The sequence below is a fragment of the Colossoma macropomum genome, unplaced genomic scaffold, assembly GCF_904425465.1.
Source record: "Colossoma macropomum unplaced genomic scaffold, Colossoma_macropomum, whole genome shotgun sequence".
In the NCBI taxonomy this organism is placed as follows: domain Eukaryota; kingdom Metazoa; phylum Chordata; class Actinopteri; order Characiformes; family Serrasalmidae; genus Colossoma; species Colossoma macropomum.
This window is the reverse complement of record NW_023494804.1, coordinates 16048233-16068413: the sequence shown is the minus strand read 5'-3', so window position 1 is coordinate 16068413 and position 20181 is coordinate 16048233. Positions and strand designations below refer to the sequence as shown.

The 20181-nt window shown below is 37.7% G+C and overlaps 1 protein-coding gene across 3 annotated transcripts in view; it reads left to right on the top strand.

Moving 5' to 3' along the window:
- The window catches only part of ppp3ccb (protein phosphatase 3, catalytic subunit, gamma isozyme, b), a 60588-nt gene extending 47601 nt beyond the window's left edge, over window positions 1-12987 (top strand). The window contains exons 11-14 of one of the 3 annotated variants that reach the window (XM_036594351.1): window positions 4035-4119; window positions 4681-4778; window positions 8714-8740; window positions 12440-12987. In XM_036594351.1, coding sequence (XP_036450244.1) covers window positions 4035-4119; window positions 4681-4778; window positions 8714-8740; window positions 12440-12606 — 377 coding nt within the window. In that variant the 3' untranslated portion in view covers window positions 12607-12987. Of the gene's footprint in view, window positions 1-4034; window positions 4120-4680; window positions 4779-8713; window positions 8741-12430 lie in introns of all 3 variants that reach the window. The other 2 variants (XM_036594350.1, XM_036594352.1) reach the window with 2 other exon arrangements.
- Window positions 12988-20181: the final 7194 nt, after the last annotated feature.

The window sequence follows — 20181 nt, the reverse complement described above, 5'->3', positions numbered from 1 at the left end:
TGTGACCGAGAGTGAGTGACGAGGTCAGTGGTGTAACTATAGGTTACTGTCCTACAGCGAACTCACCTCTTTCCGTACATCCTAACCAGCTTTAGCAGCGTTAAATCACAATCACACTCCTCACAACTACAGCGCTGTGACAGCGTTCGGACAGTCATATTTAAGTATGAGTGCATTCCCAAGCAACGAAAGTGAAAGAAAAGAAGTGGGTTCATGTAAATTACAGCCCTGATTTAAACGAAAGTAAACTGAGGAAGCTGTGAGGCATTGGAGAGCGGGAGAACGCTAGCTTTCCAGGCTAGCTGTTTTTAGCAGCTGGCTAACTTGAAGCAGCTCTGTAACTCACACAGCACGGAGAATTGATGATACTGTAGATCAAACAAGACACAAAAGCACCGCTTTCAGTTTAAATGTACCTAAAAGGAGGACTCTGTTTGTCTGGTGTTGATATTATTTGGTGCACCACTTAAACTACTACGATAGTATAGAGAAATCCAGTCGGCGCTAGCTGGTGTCTAAATACTGTGATGTCATTTGTAGCGGGGTAGCCGAACGCTCGGCACCAGCTAAAAATAATGTTTTCTTTCTTAAATTATGACTATTACAAAATAGCCACGCTTTTCCAGCTGGTAAAAACAGCTCACCAGACACTCTCTCCCATTCTCCCATGACAGATTTGTGAAATGTTCCACTGTTTGGTGAGTGTTTGTCGTGTTCCGACCATAAAGCGATTAACCCCCCAGGACCAAAAATCAGCCTTCAAACTTGAAAGAAATAATGATTTGACATTTATCGCGGTATGTATCGATATCGAACAATATGAATTTTGTTTATCGTGATAACATTTTTGGCCATATCGCCCAGCTCTACATGGTATGTCATTTCTTTTTTCAGACACCTGACCAGTTGGAACAGAGAAAAAATAACCTACATTTAAAATCAAAAGCTGTGAATACAATGGTTTTTACTCTATACTTGGCACTAAATCCAGTTAAGCTGGACTACCTTTACTCTCTTTATAATGAAAAAGCAGTTGGTCAGTGTTAAAAGTACTGATGTTATTCACACTGTGTACAGAAAAACATACTGTATTGTATTATGTCACAATTTATCATGATAACCACATATTGTCTCATTGCCCAGCCTTGCTTGAAGTACTGATGACACTTATACTCAGAAATGACTATTCTTAATGATTTGTCATGGGACAGATAAGTCTTATTACCTGCCGCTTCACTGTATATACAGTATTTTATTAGTTAACTCTTCTGTGTTGACCCAAGACATCTTCAGTATCCCCTTCACAAAAATCGTGTACCTGGTACATTCTGTCCTTAATTCAGTTGTCATGAAGTGCATTTATAATGAAATCATTCGCAGCCCCCCTCCACCACCGAGCATGAGGAACTGTCATGTAGGAATACTGTGGCCCACTTTACTGCGCTTGATGCCCATTTGATTTGTCCTTCTTTTTCAGTGGTGCATAATTATATCTTGGCCTGACACATTTCCTCTGTGTGTCTTTGGGCCCTGAGAGTTTTAGAAATGGGGGTTATTGATCCCTTCAGGGAGAGAAGGATCTAACGTTTTGTTTGATCCACTGTCTTGCTGCCTAACTGCCTGATTATGGACGGCTAACAATGACTTTGCGAAGCAGACGTCTTCACTTTGATGAAGAACGCAGCCGTGTGTTAATTGCAAGCAAGCTTTCGTTTTATCCGTTGAGAAGTTTTGTATGTGTGTGTTCAAATCTCTTTCAGCAGTCACCATCGCCTCAGCTAGGCTGGAGTCATAACTGCAAAAATCTGAGAAATAAATGACTGTTCTGAAACAGTATGAATTCATGACCGTTAAAATTATATTTGAAAAAAATACATACTTAACCAGAATCTGTCATCTCAGTCACGCTGTGTTTTTGAATGCTGCTGTTTTGACTGCACGTCTTCCTGTTGCTAAGCTACAATGCAGTAACCAATGAAAACAAACTTTTACAAAAAAACAAAAAATTTACAAAAAAGCTGCTTTTTGTTTGTCAGGATAATTTCAATCTGTGAAATCACTCAGTTCAGGCTGATTCAGTTGCTAATCCTTTATAGCTAGTGGTGAGAATTTATAGTTGAAAAGCAAAATTCAGGGCAAACAAGACGAAAACTGAAAGGGTTCTTTTATGTAGAATCAGCCATTTCATTTGTTTTTCCATTAACATAATGAAGCTGGCAATATTTCAGAGGTGATTATCAGCATGTTGAGAAAAAGATCTGACAGAAGTGGTGGACTAATTTAATTTAAATTAGCTTCCTAAATGATATTTAATATTAAAAACTGTAAAATTTAGAAAATGTACTTCATAGTTTCCCAAAGGCATCTGAGCGCCTCCTCTATAACAACATAAAACACCTCGTTTTAAACATGTAAGTCACATGGACAAGGCTTTGAAACTCTTGTTTAACAGTGTGAAGTTTCTCCATCAGGAGGCACTGTTAGCACGCAGGTAGTCTTTTAAAGAGGCTTTGTCATTTAGAGAAGAAACAGCAGTGAACCCACACCAGAAGGATCTTCAACACGTGTTTACAGTATCAACTTTCATAACCAGTTTATTGCCACAAAATACTGAGTTACTTCTTGTTACTAATGTGATCTCTTTTATTCGGCATGTATTCACCTTTATAAGAGCACTTTGCACAGCTGTCTGTCTGTCTGTCGGAAGGCTCTGCCTTTTCTGAAGCCTACAAGAAAGCAATTCTCATGATGTTCATGTGATTGGCTGGTTCACAACTATTGAAAATGCATTTGTTAATTTTTGTAATTTTGCTCTCAGATTCTATTTATGCATGCCAGTTATTAAGTGATTACCATATTTTTAGGCTATTTGTTAAAATGCAGGATTTCTTTACACGTATATGTTATGCACTGGGATGGTTAACCACACACCACACTGAAATTAGCTTTGCACCATAAGATATCATGATGGGTTGTGCAAGAATGCAGACCTCTACAAGAAGAAGTACCTCAGTGTACAAAAACACGTACAGAGCCCCTCCAGTTCTCTTCTGATAGGTACTGTGAGTGTTTCAGACCGCAAGGTAATGGGCAGCGGTGTAGCCACAGTAACAAAAACAGTGCACACAAAAACAGTGTAAGGGTGAACCCTGACAAATCAGATGACCGATTATAGGAGCATTGATTTGTCAAGGAACGTTTACATGCCAGGAAAAAGGTGAATAATTGATTAAAAAAAATGAAATACATTTGGAATCAGATATAAAAATGCTTCTAAAATGCTCAAAATGCTGACTAGTTTGCTCACTTGTAGTCATTCATAAACAGCTGAAGAGCTGTAGCGAGGAGGTACGTTACGGTAGTGGTTGTTTTTAGTTTTTCACACCTGAACTCTTAAAGATGGTTCAGAGGCTCTTCAGTAAAGAAAATGGTCCTATATAGTACCACAAATGCTCAAAGAACCCTTTGAAATGATTAGTGTTCTTTGCATGGTGAAAGCGTTCTTTAGATTGAAATACGGCCCCAGGCTAAAATACCCCTGATAACTTCAGTGTGAGTGGGTGGGTGGGGCTAAACTGCTGTAGACTGAATAGGTGGATGTATATGTTAATGTGTTGGTTGTCATGACATCATAAAAGCTCAAGCTGTTTTTGCTTAGTTTCTAGATATGTACTGGTGAATGAACAGTACTTTTTAAAACTTCAACATTGTTTACATACATCATAGTCTTTTATTTAACACTAACAGTGAGGAAATTTTGTTCTTCCAAGGTATTGGCCCTTTAAATCCGACCGAGTACGCACACAAGTGCAGGAATCTCTTAATGGGAAAAACCAACTCTGATCTTTATTTGACAATGAACAGAAAATTTATGTAAGACCCAACAAAAATGGATAAAACTGCACATCATCTTGAAAGAGAAACTAAAGACCAGAACATCCACACAAGCTGTAAGGCTGTTTTTCTGCCTGCGATGGAAAGCAGAACTGTATTTCAGCCTCGGAGGGAATTAACTCTCTCTGTGATTGTGACAGGTGGTGCTCCGGCTGTCCGTAAGGAGGTGATCAGAAATAAGATCCGTGCCATTGGCAAGATGGCCCGAGTTTTCTCTGTGCTGAGGTGAACACACACACACTTCACACAGCGGGCTCTTTGGGGGAAGCCTGTTTTCACACACAGTCTCACATACAGTTTTTACATCTACACTTATTTACACAATATGTGCACAAAATTCCCCTCCACAGACAAGCTGACAGTGATCCATGTGTCACTTCTTCACAATTCACTCACTACAGAGCAACATAATAGTTTCACACTAGTCACCGAGTAGTTCATAGTAGATACTGAATAATTTATCATAGATACAAAACAATTCACAGTAGATGCTGAATAATTTATCGTAGATACTGAATAATTTATCATAGATACAAAACAATTCAAAGTAGTTACTGAATAATTCATAGTGGATACTGAATAATCCGTAGTATTTACTGAATAATTCATTGTAGATATTGAATAATTTACATTAGGTACTGAATAATAGGTCTAAGATCAATAACTGAATAATAAACATACAGATTACAGACACCTGACATTATTCTCACTGTAGCGGAGAGGTTTTTTCTGGTGTTTTCTGTTACAATGACTTTTGTTTATTTTGTTGTTTGTTTGTTTCCTCAGGGAGGAGAATGAGAGCGTGCTGCAGCTGAAGGGTTTGACCCCGACTGGAAGGCTGCCGCTGGGAGTTCTGTGTGGAGGCAGACAGACACTGCAGAGTGGTACGAACACACATACACACGTCCACCCCACTCCTGCGCTTGTGTGCCAGAGACCATCCTGCGCTTTTACTCTGCACTTCTGCATAATCTCTCTCTCTCTCTCTCTCTCTCTCTCTCTCTCTCTCTCTTTCCTCCTCTTTCTCTGTCTCTCTTTCTCTCTCTCTCTGTATCTGTGTATCTCTCTATCTCTCTCACTTATCTCCTTTCTCTCTTTTTCCTCTCTCTCTCTGTCCCCCATTTTCTTGCTCTTTTTCTGTCTTTCTCTCTCTCTCTCCCTCCTTTCTTCCCTCTCACTGTTTTTTTCCTCATCTTAGCTCTGATCTTTTTCTGTCTTCTTTTTGTGCTCCTTGCTCTCCTGCTGCTGTTTCTTGCTCTCTCATACTCTCCTTCATCTTGAGTCCATTGCACCTTTCAACATCCCCCAACCCCCGACTGAATTCGGCCCATCACATTAACAGTCAGACTGAAGTGATTTTATAGATCAGTGTATCTCAGACTGAGCGCTGATCCCTCAGAGCTGTGATAATGTTCCAGTTGGGGCTGTAAACATCTGATTCAGCTACTGCAGTGTTTTAGAATGTCCTACATGATTGTAAAAGCAGTGAAGTATGTTTTCCCCCTAATCACACTTTTTGTGGCTTCTTTTTAAATATAAAACTTATTTTATTATGTGTGTTCTGTTACTGTGCATTCATTCTAGTCACATTTGTGTACTTAAAGGAATCTTTCAGTGTTTTTCAACTTGGTCTCTACTTCTTATGAAAAATAAGGTCTCTCACCACAGACTATAATTTCAACATTTTCCATGAACAGAACAGAAAATGTGATGAAATTGAAACTTATAATAGAAGCCAATGGGCAGTTGCTGAATTCTGTAAAGAAATGCTTGAAATATGGCTATATAGCAAATTTTAGAAAAAAATAAACTAAGGCCATTCCACTCTTACTGTACGGGTGTTATGATGTTTTTTTTTTTAATAGATTTTTTTTTAATTTATTTAATTTAGTTATTGACCCTTTGTTAGTTCTCCCTCTATCACACGATGCTACCAAGTTAGGAGGGTAAAGGCTAGCACATCCTTCGTTCCAGACCTTTTAAACCAACACTAGCACAGTGTCATTAGAGCTCAACATGCTTGGGAGAGAACGCTAACTGCTAATTCTGTTACATCAGCTAACAGGATTAGCATTGCTAATTGATTAGACTTGTGATCCAGGGAAAGGGAGGACCATCCTACTCACCCAGAGCGAACAGAAGGACATTAATGATCTCTTGGACTCTTGGAGAATTAAGGGCTCCCAAGTGGCGCAACCATCTAAGTGTTGGCCCCATCTTCAGGAGATCATGAGTGCGATCCCTGGTGATGCTACAGCCGTCTGCGGCCGGATCTATAGAAGCCTGTGCTAGCTTTAGCCCTCCTAACGCTAGTGGTATTATGTGACTGGGGGAGTCCTAACTAAATATATCTAAACTGGGGAGAAAATCGAAACAAGAAAAAAAGAGAATTAAACCATGTGTTCCAAAAAAAAAGTGTTTCCCTGCCTTTGCCTTCCAAAATGGTGACTGTGGTATCAGAATACTGTGAATGCTTTCACTGGTGACATTCATCGACTGCACATTAACTTCTATTACAAGTGAGTTGTTCTTTGCCAAACTCCGGAAAACATGCACAGATGATTATCTGTGGTATTTGACCTTTATAAGACCGATTGAAAAACACTGGAGAATATCTTTAAAAATAGTTGAATTGAATCTTAGTGAAATTATGCATTGAATTGTTTCCTGAAGAGCCACTGAATCGATTGAGTCAAATGGTTGTGATGTCAGAGGTTTACACGGCTGTTCCCAGTCATGCTCAGAGGGGCTGGTTTGGCCGTGTGACTGTGATGCGGCGTGACCCAGTTTAACAAGCCGTTGTTAGCATGCCACCACTTCCTGTCCTCGGCCACGCGGACACCTTCGCCAGCCTCTCACTATCAGCTCAAACGTTACACACACTGTCAGCTCAGACTGTCAGCTTGAGCTACACATTGGCTTCTCACTAACATTCTGCAGCCTGCATGCTAACAGATCATACTGCTGCTGCTACAGTGCCAATTCCTTACTGTTCTTACAGCAATGACTCTAACTAATGCTCTGCTGCTGCTGGACTAACTTATCCAACTAACATGGTCAGTTTTGTTTTTGTTGAAAAGAAGTATGCCTTTGAAACTCTTATCTCTGAAGATTTAGGGCATGTTTTTCATGTATTTATTTACTTCTTGCATCCAAAATACTAGGGGCGTAACAATTAACAAAATTAACTAAAACAATGCGTAACGTTTCTCCATACAGCAATCATAGGGAGTGCCTGAAGCTGTTAAAGGGAAACTACACTGCTTTTTGAAAATTTCTTCTTACATCGCTAACCAAGAGTGGTTTGGTGTGAAATGCTCCATTCTAGAAAAACTTGCAGAGTCAGAATTGTTCACAGTGGTGGTGATAGGAACCAGACATCCACCTCTAAATGCTCCCTCACAAAAAGTTTTTACATTAAATGGATATGAATACTTTGCCTCATGTCTGAGGCATTGTTTTACATTGTAAAATTTGGGTGTGTAATGTATATTTATCTATGCATGGTGGAGAGATACGTAAAGGGTGTTCTAAGGCAAAATAGTCCCCAGAGAAAATATTTTTTCAGATTTACCATCAACATTACATATACTTGTGTAGGTTCACTGGTGGTTTGTATAGTAAATAAAATGTCTACATAGTGTGGTTTATTTGATATATTCAATTTCACCTCCCTTTCTTCAAGGCTAAACATATGTAATATTATAGTGTATAAAAATTGACTCTTGAACGCAGCCCTTCCGTCTTGAGCAGGATGTATATATGTATTTTTTATTCTGTGGTTGCTGATGACTTTTTTTGCATAGAATTTGCTGATTACTCACTGATGAAGGGTGTGAGGGGATCTCAAACCCCTGCTTTAACCACTTCAGCTGTTTTTTAAAATCTCAGATTTTATCGGTTTAGTTTGGCTTTCACACCGCTAGACGTTGGTGTATGGTATCCTGTTGGGCCTCAGTTGATGCCCATTACTATGGGAAATGCTGTTCTGCAGATTTAACTGTAATTTTTTTGTTGCCATAGTAATGCAGGGTTTTTTTGGTTTAGGTTATTGGCTTGTTAAATCCACCACCCTGTGGTGCGCTACTATCACACACATGCTGATGTGTGAAGATTTTTATGCATAAGTTAAAAAAAATGTTGCATCCAGTTCAGTATAGTGTTTGATACACTGATGTTTACTGTGGGCTTTTTAAAGAGTAAAAATTAAAAAAACCTAAGCCAAAGGGACACAAATGCATATATACACACAATATTATATATATCCAAGTGCATTCCTCAAGTACTGATTGTTTGTTTTTTTATTATTATTTTTTCCTCCATTTAACAGAAAAGAGAGTATATAAGCTATAAATTAGTAAATATCTGAGGTCCCCTTATGAAATTTGTGTACAGTCATAAGTCATACAGTCATAACTCTATGCAATTCCATACATGACCACTTTCCGACCTCTCTACCACCTTTAGAATTCAACGGGTTGTACTGATGTAAGGAAATGAGCTCTGTGCTGATTAGCTGAATAAAAAAAAACAGACTAAAGCACTCCTCATAACTTAAGCTTATATATGGAGATAAAAGTTTCAGAGGCAAAATTTTCCCAAAAACAAACAGATTTATTAGCGCAGTGCGGCTCTGAATGGCTGAACTAACCGTGCTCTGACCGTGTTTGGGGGGCTGTGCTGGGCTGTGAATGTGTGGGGTGGGGGGCTGTGCTGGGGGGTAAAGCGGGTTTTGGTGGTCCTTTGATTTGCATTGATAACTTGACTCACTCTCTCTCCGTTCGTGTTGGGCATGCCACTGCTACTCACGCTTACACAGCCACCGTAGAAGCAGCCGAGGCCCGAGGTACGCAACACTGTCTGTCTGTATGTCTGTCTGTCTGACTGTCTCTGTCTGTCAGGGTGTCTCTGTGTGACTGTAGCTCATCTGTAGAGTCCTTTTTGTTTTTTAAATTGAATTTATTCTTATCATGTGCTTCTGTTGCTTCCTCCTACTCAGTTATAGTGTCTCATAAAGCTACTGCAGCAATGCAGCCAGGACAACCTTTACGTTTTTATTTCAGATTAAGGAGTTTTAAAGCTGTCAGGCAGTGTTTTTGAACACAGTATGAGTTTATATAACATATATATTGTAATGGTACTGTTTTATACAGTCATATGCAAATTAGTGATCAATTTACATGTTTTGTTGGTCTAGTGAGTGTAAATGAGTCGGCACACTTAAATATGGCATTTTCCAGCACATTTTGGTGCACAGTTTCTGTCTATTTTTAATATATTAGAGGGAAATAAAACTAATATAGAATAAAATATAGAATATGACTTGTATTTTGCTCAGATCCACATTTTACATTTGTTAAACTGAGTAAACAGTAATTGTGTATTAAAATGTGCAGAAGTGTGTCTTTGTACAAGATGTGTAACTTATTTACAAAATCAACACAACCTGGAACTTTGTTCAAATTCTGCATAAGACTGTATATATTTTACATATGTTTATATACTTTGTAACAAAAAAATGGTGGCTCTACTAAAGAAAGAATAAGACAGTTTAACTTTAAGGTTAACGCAACTTTTAGTAATTTTGGGGCGTTTCTGTTGGTGCATTCATCATGAAGTGTTCATACAGTGTAAAAGGCAGCTGCCGTTTTATTTTCAAATACTCGAGCTGAGGGCTAACAGTGTGAAGACCACAATGTGAGAGAAGTCTGTTTTTATCACTGTCAGTTCCTGTTAAAAGAAAAAGCAAGACGAAAAGGGAAACGTCAGAGCGCTCACTCAAACACTCAAACAGAAGGAGTTAAAGTTAATGATGGCCTGTCATAAATGAAGAAATGTACATTATATTTAGATCAGCCAGTCTGTCTTTTGTGTTTATTCACTCTTTAGCTGTTATATTGTTGTTGTTATTATTATTGTTATTATTATTGTTATTAGTAGTAGTAGTAGTAGTAGTAGTAGTAGTAGTGGCTTCTTTATGTGGAGCATGTTGAGTTCTTTTTAAGTTTGTGTCTTCTCGCTTTTTTTTTGTTTGTTTTTTTTCTTTAAGCTGTTATCTTGTCCAGTGTGTGGTGCTTTGTGCTGCTGATAGAATAGGCTTCTGTTTGCTAGTGCGCTAGTGTGCTCCAGTTTTGCAGTAGTATAAATACAGATACAGTGAGTGTATGAGCAGCAACTCTGTGTTGTCTGTGTCTGAAGCGCTTTGATATGGAGTCTGTGCTGAATAACTGCAGATGTACTCCAGTATTAGCATTGCTGATGTCATGATCTGTCCTGAAACGCTTCAGTTGTTGTTGTTGTTGTTGTTGTTGTGGGCAAATTATTAACAATAATTATTCATTTACCTACCCAGGCTCCACCCACAAATATGTTAACTGACTCTAAATGTAGGTATTGTGATATAAACTGAGTCTGTTCTACAGTTTCTCATTAGGTTGAATGAATAACTGACTCTAAATGTAGGTATTGTGATATAAACTGAGTCTGTTCTACAGTTTCCCATTAGGTTGAATGAATAACTGACTCTAAATGTAGGTATTGTGATATAAACTGAGTCTGTTCAACAGTTTCTCATTAGGTTGAATGAATAACTGACTCTAAATGTAGGTATTGTGAGATAAACTGAGTCTGCTCTGCAGTGCTCCGTTAAGGTTGTCCATTCTCAAAACACTAGATATGAATGAAAATGTTTGTGGGCGGAGCCTCGATGACTGTTTGCCCATGTGGTGAGATAACTCTGTGATTAGTCCACTAGATTTAAGTAAAAGCCAAAGTGCTTATGTGTTCCGTGTCCATGGCTTCTAATAAGTGTTTTTTCTTTCTCGTTAATTATAAACATGCTAACTTGGCCTCCATAATCAAGTAAGTAACATGTCTCAATAACCTTTTATCTTGATTTATTTTTAATACTGTCATCTCCAAACAAGTAAAGCAATGAGTGTAAACAGCATCGTAGGCACTGAAGAGTGTTTTGTGAATATAGCACCACAGTGTGGCCAAGTAAAAGTCCTGCTAGCACTAGCTAAGCTTGGGCAGTATAACAATACACTGTGGTGGTTATTTACATCACAATATGATTTTCCAAGCTTATGATTGGTGGGGTCAGTACATCTACAACTGGGCATAATTGGACCAATTACAGCTGTGTGCAAAAGTTAAGGCACCCCTAGTCAAATTCTTTGTTGTTATTGACTTTCTAAGTGTAAATAAGTTCCACATCCTCTACAGAGACACACTTCTACACATTTTAACACACTATTACTGTTTATTTACTGAATTCAACATATTGGCGGGAAATTAGAATTGAAAATGTGGACTGTACAAAAGTTATACTACAGTTTATAGTTTTTAGTTTTATTTTAATCTATCTATCGATCTATCGATCGATCGATGTTTTTTGTTTTTGATTACCTGTCAAATCAATAGAAATTGTGAACTGAACATGCCATATTGAAGTGTGTTCTCTGTAGAGGAGGTGTTAACATATTTTCAAGTATAATAACAGCATAAACTACCTAATAACAAGTACACTCTTAAAAATTATGGTTCTTCAGGAGTTCTTTAGTAAAGAAAATGGTTCTATATAGAACAATAAACACTCAGCGAACCTTTTGCATGATTAAAGGGTTCTTTGCACCGTTCTTTTCAGACTGATGGAGAATGTGCTGTATATGCTTCTAAATAGAACCTTTTTGAAAAGAGTTCCATATAGCGCCAAAAATTGTTGTTCTACTGTTACGATGTCAAGCTTGTTATAATAGAAGAACCCTTTTTTGGTGCTACATAGAACCCTTTTTTAAACGGTTCTATACGGGAACATATTTTTATACAAAATTATGAGCATTTTAGAGGATTAAAACACTAAATCTGTGCATCTGCAGCAAATTCTCTGTCAATCTGAAGAACCCTTTCATGATGCAAAGAACCGTTTAATCACACAAAGGGTTCTATATAGAACCATTTTCTTTACGAAATAACCCTTGAAGAACCTTCATTTTTAAGTGGACGACTATTACATTATTACAGCAGCTGATTATGACATCACATTTTTAAGCAGTTTTTTTTTTTATTCTTCTTTAACCTATTCAAGAAAAAATGCTACAGAATTGGTTGAACTGGACCTGTTTGTATTTTGTGATACACAGATTTGCATTCTATTATTTTGTTAAGAATAGTAGTGTTCCCATTTGACCAAAAACAGAAGTTTAGTCGTAAGTGATGAACTGTTTGATCGTGTTGAAAAATTTCAGATCTCTGCTCACAACTCAGAGAACATTTATGGACCATTGGAAATGTATCATATAACCTGAATAGATTATTATATTATTATTGCAAAAGTTGAATTTAAAAATAATCATTATACTAATAGTTTTTCATCCTTTTTAAATGTAGCTCTGCTGTTTTACTGTGCATTTCAAACTAGTTCACAAACCTCAGATGAGCTGAATATCATGATGAAAATATCGGCCCACTTAGCGTCGGCCATTGTGATCGCTGAGGCTAATCTCTCTGTTTTTCTGCTTTTTCTCTTCTCCAGCAATTCAAGGCTTCAACCCTCAGCACAAAATCCAGAGTTTCGAGGAGGCGCGCGGTTTGGACCGGATAAACGAGAGGATGCCGCCGCGCAAAGACGGAAAACAGCCGGACGGAATGGCAAACTCCATTAACGCCACCAACTCGCCTGACAAAAACGGCACCAACGCACAGGCGTAATCACAACCGTGCTCAAAACCCCCTTTTACCACTCCCTCTATCCCTCTCTCTCTCTCTCTTTCACTCTCTCTTTCCTCTCTCTATCTCTCTCGCTCTCTCTTTCCCTTTTCCTCCTGTCGTTAGAGGCGGTGCCCCCTCCACGAAAGCTCTCCTGGACCGTTTTAGGAGAGAATGGCACAGTTATACCATGAGGAAGGTGTAGTCAAGTCAAAAACAGTAAATCTTGGTTTTTATTTATTTATTGATATATAATAAGAAATTAAATCTCTATAATGTCGGAAAAAAAATCAATGAATAAATACATGAGTATTCAAAAGGTTATATAAAATACAGTATCTATAGACATAGCATTGGATTGTCGTCATCACAGTTTCAGTAGAGGAAAAAAAAAATCCATTTTGTAAATTTTAGTTGATAAATGATGATTGATTTACGACACCTATCAACCAGGACTTGTAGTTCAGCAGAATTTCTCTCATATTGTGTGTGCTTGTTAAGGGATCAAGGCCCAAAGTACTTAAATACTTCAGTACAGTGCATACGTTTGTGAATACCCAAGACAAATATTGATATCTTGGGTGAGGAGAAAAAAAAAAAACACATAAACAAACAAACAAAAGAAGCTTTCCGTCATGAAGCGCTTGTAAAAAATCGCTCCTTTCCGACGCCGACGGAGGCCGAGGAGAGTGCATTACTGATTCAAGTGTTCACACGTTTATATGTATATGTATATTTTAAAGTGTTCCTGCACTTGAATGTTTGGGGTTCATGTTGGGGTTTTTGGTTTCTTTCTTTTTCTTTTCTTTTTGTGTTTTCAGTCTTTCTTTTTTACTCTTTAAATCCACGCCCAGATTAGCAATGGACGAAAGGAGCCGATACAATCCCAGACACTTTAGACTCTTATACAGCACTTAGTGGAGTGATGATGTCTGCCTGCATGTTTTTGAGCTCTGATTTCTCATTTTTACGCTACTGCTGCTCAATACACCCCACCCTTATTAGACTAGACCTGAGAATAATTCATCGCATCTGACTTTTGCTTTTTGAATCAGGCGTAGTTTAGGGTAAATAAAAAGGGACCGCTCAGTGCTACTTCAGAAAACTAGCGTGCATGCCTTACGTTCACAAAGTCTCACCATGTTCTTCCCTGCCTTTCTCCCTTTTTCTGTTTTCTTTTTTTAACCTGAACATGCCTCCATTTCCTCATCTTCCATTTTTTTTTCTTTGTTTTGTTTTGAATATATAACTGAATATTTACTATTCCCACCAGGCAGAGGAGGAAAAATCAGTTGCTGTTTTTCCCTCTTGACTGTTTGTTGCGGCGGTGCGTCAAAATTTTTATGTATTATTTCAAAATAATGACATATTTTCTCAAATGTTTTAATTGTTAATAATTAAGTACTGGTCTGTTCTCTGGTCTGTCAAACTAATTAGCTTCTTTAAATTATTTTCTCATCTTTTTATGACTTCCTTTCTCAAAATCATTGGGCTTGTTTTCTTGAAGTAATGACTTACTGTATCAAATTATTGACTTATTCTCCCGAAATAATGTCTTTCTTGAAGTGTAATCACTGTTATTAATGCAGGTTGTATATTTCCTCGTAACTCAAAACAACAATAAATCATTATTTTGAGATATTGAGTCAGTATTTTAAGAAAATACATCTCTAGTTGCAAAATAAAAATGAAATATAGTTGTTTTTTTCCTCCTCTGTCTGGCAGAAATGGGCTTCCATAGCTTATTTTGCTCTGTTTTGTTTTTGTTTTTTTTCTGTTTCTTTTTTATATATAAGAACAGTTTTCACCGCCACAGCTTGTTGCTCATTAGGTGGCTTTTTGGGCACTTTCAACCTCACATGTTTTGTTTTGTTTTGTTTTTTTTATATTTATTTAATTTTTTTTTTATCACTGCCCTGTTTAAGCGTCTTTGGGACTGAGTGTATCTGTAGGGTTACGTGATGTTAAATTCTCCAGAGAGGACCAATCCCCTCACACAGACCGACTGAAGCCTTGTCTGTTCTTCTACCAGAAGCGAAGTATTGAAGCTGTTGTCTTTTCTTCTTCATCTAACAGGCAAGGAGGATTGTTTACCAAATCAAATTTTTTTTGTTCCTTTTCGTCTTCGCTGTACTGTTACTGTAAACATATCGGTAGGTTTCATTTAGCTTTCCTGCGCCCCGCAGCGGAGGTCTCACCGAGCTTTGAGCTTTGCTCTGGACTTCTTGCACTTTTTTCGTTTCCTGTTTTGCGGCTTGTGTGCCATGCCAACAACAACTATAGCAAAAGACTGTTCTCCCAAAGCATTGTGGGTATTTTCGGGCTGTGTCGCTCCTGTTGCGGCTCCGGAGACGTTAGCAGCTCAAATCCTTCATGAGAGAAGAAGAAAAACCTGCACGCCGTATTCAAAAGGAACCGTCTCTCTTCCAAAGAATGAACAGTGTTTGAATTGTTACTAGCTAACTAGCTAAGAAGCTAGTTCCTTTAGCATCCGTGTGCCGGACTGCTTGTGGGAAATGCTGTAGACTAACAGAAAAAAAAAAACAAACAAACAAAAGGTCTTGAGCTGAAATCAGGCTGTTCTCCGTGGGTTTGAGTCACGCTGTTGATACGCCTGCATCCAGAAACATCTGATCAGTATGATTCCATATGTTTTTGTGTTCTGTTCTCTTTTTTTATGTTTGTCTTTTTTGCTGATTGTGTTGTCTGTTCTCTTCAAAATGGGTCTGCAGCATCCAAAGGGTTTTTCTTTTCTTTGTTTTCCTCCCCTCCGTGTCTAATTTAAAGGGGATGTATGCCGTGGTGTGAATTTAGCTAGGGGACTGGGGGAGGGGGGGGCGCTATTAAATATTAAAACTTTTGGGAGGAGAAATGGAAAAAATGGAGAGACTCCAGGTCAGGAGGGCTTCATTTCTGACTTCTGTTATGGATTCCAAACATATCTTGCAGAATGTACAGAAACAAATGTTTATTAAGATTTTTATTTCTTAATAGCTGATAAAAGAAACTGAAAAAAGATCTTTTTGTCAAGTCCTTGTACTGCGAGGCATCAATGAATCTTGATTTATGTAGATGTATCACTCCATTTAGAGGGAAAAAAGAGGAAAAAAATAAGAAAAGAAATATAAAAAAAACTTGGGGAATGAATTCGGGTCTGGCTTTGTTATTTGTGTTTGGCGTCAGGTTTGTTTTGTGTGCGAGGGACTTGGACGCTGGTGAATTTTCTCTTTTCCACAAATTGCTTTCACCCCACACTCTTGAATCTTTTCAGCTGTTTCTCGCAAGCGCTTATTCAGGCGCTCCAAGGCTGAGCTTTGTGTGTGTTCTCTGGCTTTCTGAAGGTCGCTCCGATTCTCTGAAGCAGCACTTTCTGAACATTTAGCTTCCAGAACATTCTGAAGGCCGTAGAGTTTTACAGTGATGAACCCAGTCAGAGTGAATGCGCACTCAAACCTCACTGAGAGCAAAGAGCACAGATTCCACTTAGTTTCTGTGCTAACAGATACTTGATAATACTTGAGCAGATCATACAGTATTTGTACAGTGCAAAAGTCATAGAGCAGCCTTCATTTATCTCCACTTAATGTCCACTCGAAATGACCATTAAGTAAAAGTCATTTATTTTTACAGGAGATATTTCTGAGGAGATTATTTATGTTTTTAAAACTGGAGTTCAAGAACTGATTAAAAGCTACAGAGAAAATGTGACTCCTAACAACCACCTGGAAGACCTGGTAGACAAAACTGCCCCCAACAGATAAACAGCACTTCGTCAAACAAAGAAGCTGCTGGTTTGTCGAGAACCATGAACTCTTGAAGAACCATTTGCATGCATATAGTTCTTCGAATGGTGAAATGATTCTTCAGATTGATGGAGGATGTGTTGTTTTTGGTTCTATATAGCATCAAAAAGGGTTCTTCAGTAAAGACAGTGGTTCTATATAGAACCATGAACACTCAAAGAACTATTTGCATGCTTGTAGTTCTTTGCATGGTGAAATGATTCATCAGACTGATGGAGAATGTGTTGTATATGGTTCTATATAGTATCAAAAAGGGTTCTTTAGTATAGAGAGTGGCTGTATATAGAATCATTAACACTCAAAGAACCATTTGCATGCATAATCGTTCTTTGCATGGTGAAATGGTTCTTCAGATTGACAGTGTTGAATATGGTTCTATATAGCATCAAAAAGGGTTCTTCTGTTCTTTCAAGCTTGATATTGTAACAATTGCAGAACCCTTTTTGATGCTATATAGAATATACAGCGTTCTCCATCAATCTGAAGAACCATTTTACCATGCATAGAACCATTTAAGCATGCAAATAGTTCTTTGAGTGTACATGGTTCTATATAGAACCAGTCTTTACTAAAGAACCCTTGAAGAACCATCTTTAGGAGTGTAGACAGTTGGTTTCCAGTAAATAAAACTTCATTAGTAAAATAAGCTCAGTTATCCAGTTTAACACATTCATGTCCAAAAGTAAATTTAGTATGTTGAGGGAAAATGTCATAGAACCTGTTCTGAAGGGATTCAGTTATGTACTGTTACACTATGGAGGAACTTCCACCGGTGCACATTTGCATTTCTTTGATTACATGTAATTTGCATACTGTTATTCATAATCAGATTGAGATGTTCAGTTGTTTTTGTTACAAAAAAGTGTAACAAATCTTTTTTTGTGACAAAGATAAAAACGAACTAAATAATATAAGCTCACTTTTTTTAGCCGTTTGTTTTGATCAATTTGGGACATCTTCAAAACAAATGGGTCAATTTGCAGAAACGTCCACTTTATCTATCCATAGGAGTCACTGGTGTTACAGATCGTCATTGCTGTTACATATAAGTAAGGTAACATCAGAGACATTTTTAATGAGAGATGCATTTTACAAAATGGCTGCTACAGAGCATCAAACCACACGTTGTCAATCATGGAATATTCACTAAAATATGTAACTTAATCCTTTTGTGTTGTGTTTTTTCCACAATTACCTAGGAATAAAGTAGGTCGTACTAGTGGCTTTGAATGAAATCATGAGCTAAATGAGAATAACTGAAAAGACACAGTGGACTTGCCATGTGCTTTTCTCATAGATCTTCAGAAAATGGGTAAAAGGAAGTCAAGTGCAGTAATACCAGTGACACGACTCCTGGGAACCACAACTTTTATTATATATCTTATTTATATTTGTTATTTAAATCAAATATTTCATAGTCATGTATAGATTATTGCAGTTAAAATTGCAGAAAAACGTATTTTACCTCAAAATATGCTACTTTACACATGACTGAGGACGAGCACTTCTGTGGTTCTTGGAATTCTGTATAATTGATTTAAAAACCAATATTGCTTGGTGGCTCAAGAAGGTGTAATTGTTAAAATAACTTGTTTGTTTTTAAATATAAATAAATTGTAACCCTAACATGTTCAAGTGTAATATATCTGTAAGCGCTAGGGACACAAAAATGATGGTTCTGTAGAATAACTCGAATGTCATTTAGAACGTTAATGGTTAAATAAATATATATGTGTATATTGTTTCTCAGTAACCCAAAGACAGTCATGTTTGTGAGCTGATAATACGTCTCCTTGCCCCGAGGTCTACAGATGAAGAGCCAATAGAAACACTCTCCAATAAAACAAGTCTCTGAACATTACAGGCTCTGTTCAGCTGAAGATAAACCAACGTGCAGTGCTTTGCTCTCAGTAATGTGTATGAATATGAATATTCGCTCTGATTTAGTTCATCACTGTTAAACCAGACAGAATGAAGGTACAGAGAGCATCAGTTCAGACAAGCAGAATGACCAGCAAACAGTCTTACTGATGTGAAAATAGGATTTGTCTTCAGGCTCAGAGAACATATAACAGAATGCATTTCACATTTCCGATATGGACATCAATGGGGTAATAATAATAATATAATATTGTACAGGGTTTTCAGTACCCCAAAGACACTTATAATTATCCAAATGGCATGAGCTCAAAATACGTGCCTAATAGCGCAAAACATGGTTTAATATAAAATGTTAATCTAGTGTCAGATTCCTTTTTATATGATGAGCATCCTTCCTGAGTGTAAAGACATTTTTACATCATGTATGTATGTGTATATATACACACACACAGTTAAAACAACCATTAAGTACAAGTTATTCCTTTTTTCTATTTCAGGAAAACAGCAAGAACAGAAAATGACAGAATCCTCAGTAACTAAATCTAATCTCAGCTGTTTGAGTGTTCAGTGAGTCACTCTTTACCTTTATTCCAGCTTCCATTCTTTTCAGGAGACTCACTTTCAGTTTCTCACAGAAATCTGCAGACACACCTCCCAAGTTCAGTCTTAGAAGTTGGTTGATCATTTTCTGAAGTAATCAAACACATTCAGTGATGCTGAGGTCTGGACTCTGGGGTGGTCAGTCCACTGTTCAGCTTCTTTGTTTGGTGTGTCCGTCTCCTTTTCTCAGTGAGGTTTCTTGACAGCTACACATCCTTTCAGACCCATAGCGCTGAGTTGTCTTCTCACAGTGGAAGGATGGACAGAAACACCTGTGGATGTTTTCAGATCTGAAGCAGCTTGATTTTCTCCTCTCTCTCAAAGATGAAAGCTTTAAGTGCTGTTTATCTGATGGGGACAGTTTTGGTGTCTACCAGGTCTTCCAGGTGGTTGTTAGGAGCCTCACTTTTTCATTCATTTTCCTTTGACTTTCTCCTTCATTATCCAAGGGGTTATCTTATATATAATCTCCCCAGTAACAACTGAAAAATAAATAACTTCTACTTAATGGTTGTTTTGAGTGGAAGCTAAATAAATAAAGGGCGTTAGATCAGATAGTACTGGGCATTTGCATATGAATCGAATATTGCATCAATACAGTTACTTCTAAAAGTAAAAGTGTGGAAATGCACACATTTAAATGAAGTAAATTCAGGGCAGCCACTTTTTTCAGTGTGAGACAGGTTGAGTTTTGCATAGAGTCGGGTGTAAATGTATACACTAACCCTGAGGTGATGCACTCTGTGTTTCCTTCAGAAGAGTCCTCCTTATTGAGTGTCGGGCGGTGAAGGAACCCCGCGATGATGTCATCCAGGTTAAGGTTTCAGTCTGACATTTCAGCTGAATGTGACGTGTGTGCAGAAGTATGTAGGTCGAGCGAATGGGAAGATTTCAGAGCTTTCTGATTAACTCCCTTAACATCCACACACTGTCATTCCTGATGACTCAGAGAGCACTGGGCCTCATTCGTCACCAACCATTCCTAAGATATTTCTTCTTAAAACCCACTCACACAGTTTTTACAGAGATTCTGACATTCACCAGTGTTTTCTTATTTAGGATTTGTTCTTAGGTAAGAACAGAATCTACACACACTCAAGAGCACAAAGGTGAGAACAGCTCTGTGCTTTAAGAACACGTCATATAATAATAATTATTATTATTATTATTTTTTATATATAGCACTTTTCATGCCGGTGGTAACTCAAAGTTCTTCACAGACAGGTTATAAAGTTAAACAGTGATACAAGAAATTATAAGTATTCATTTAGAATCATAATAAAATGACAAATCA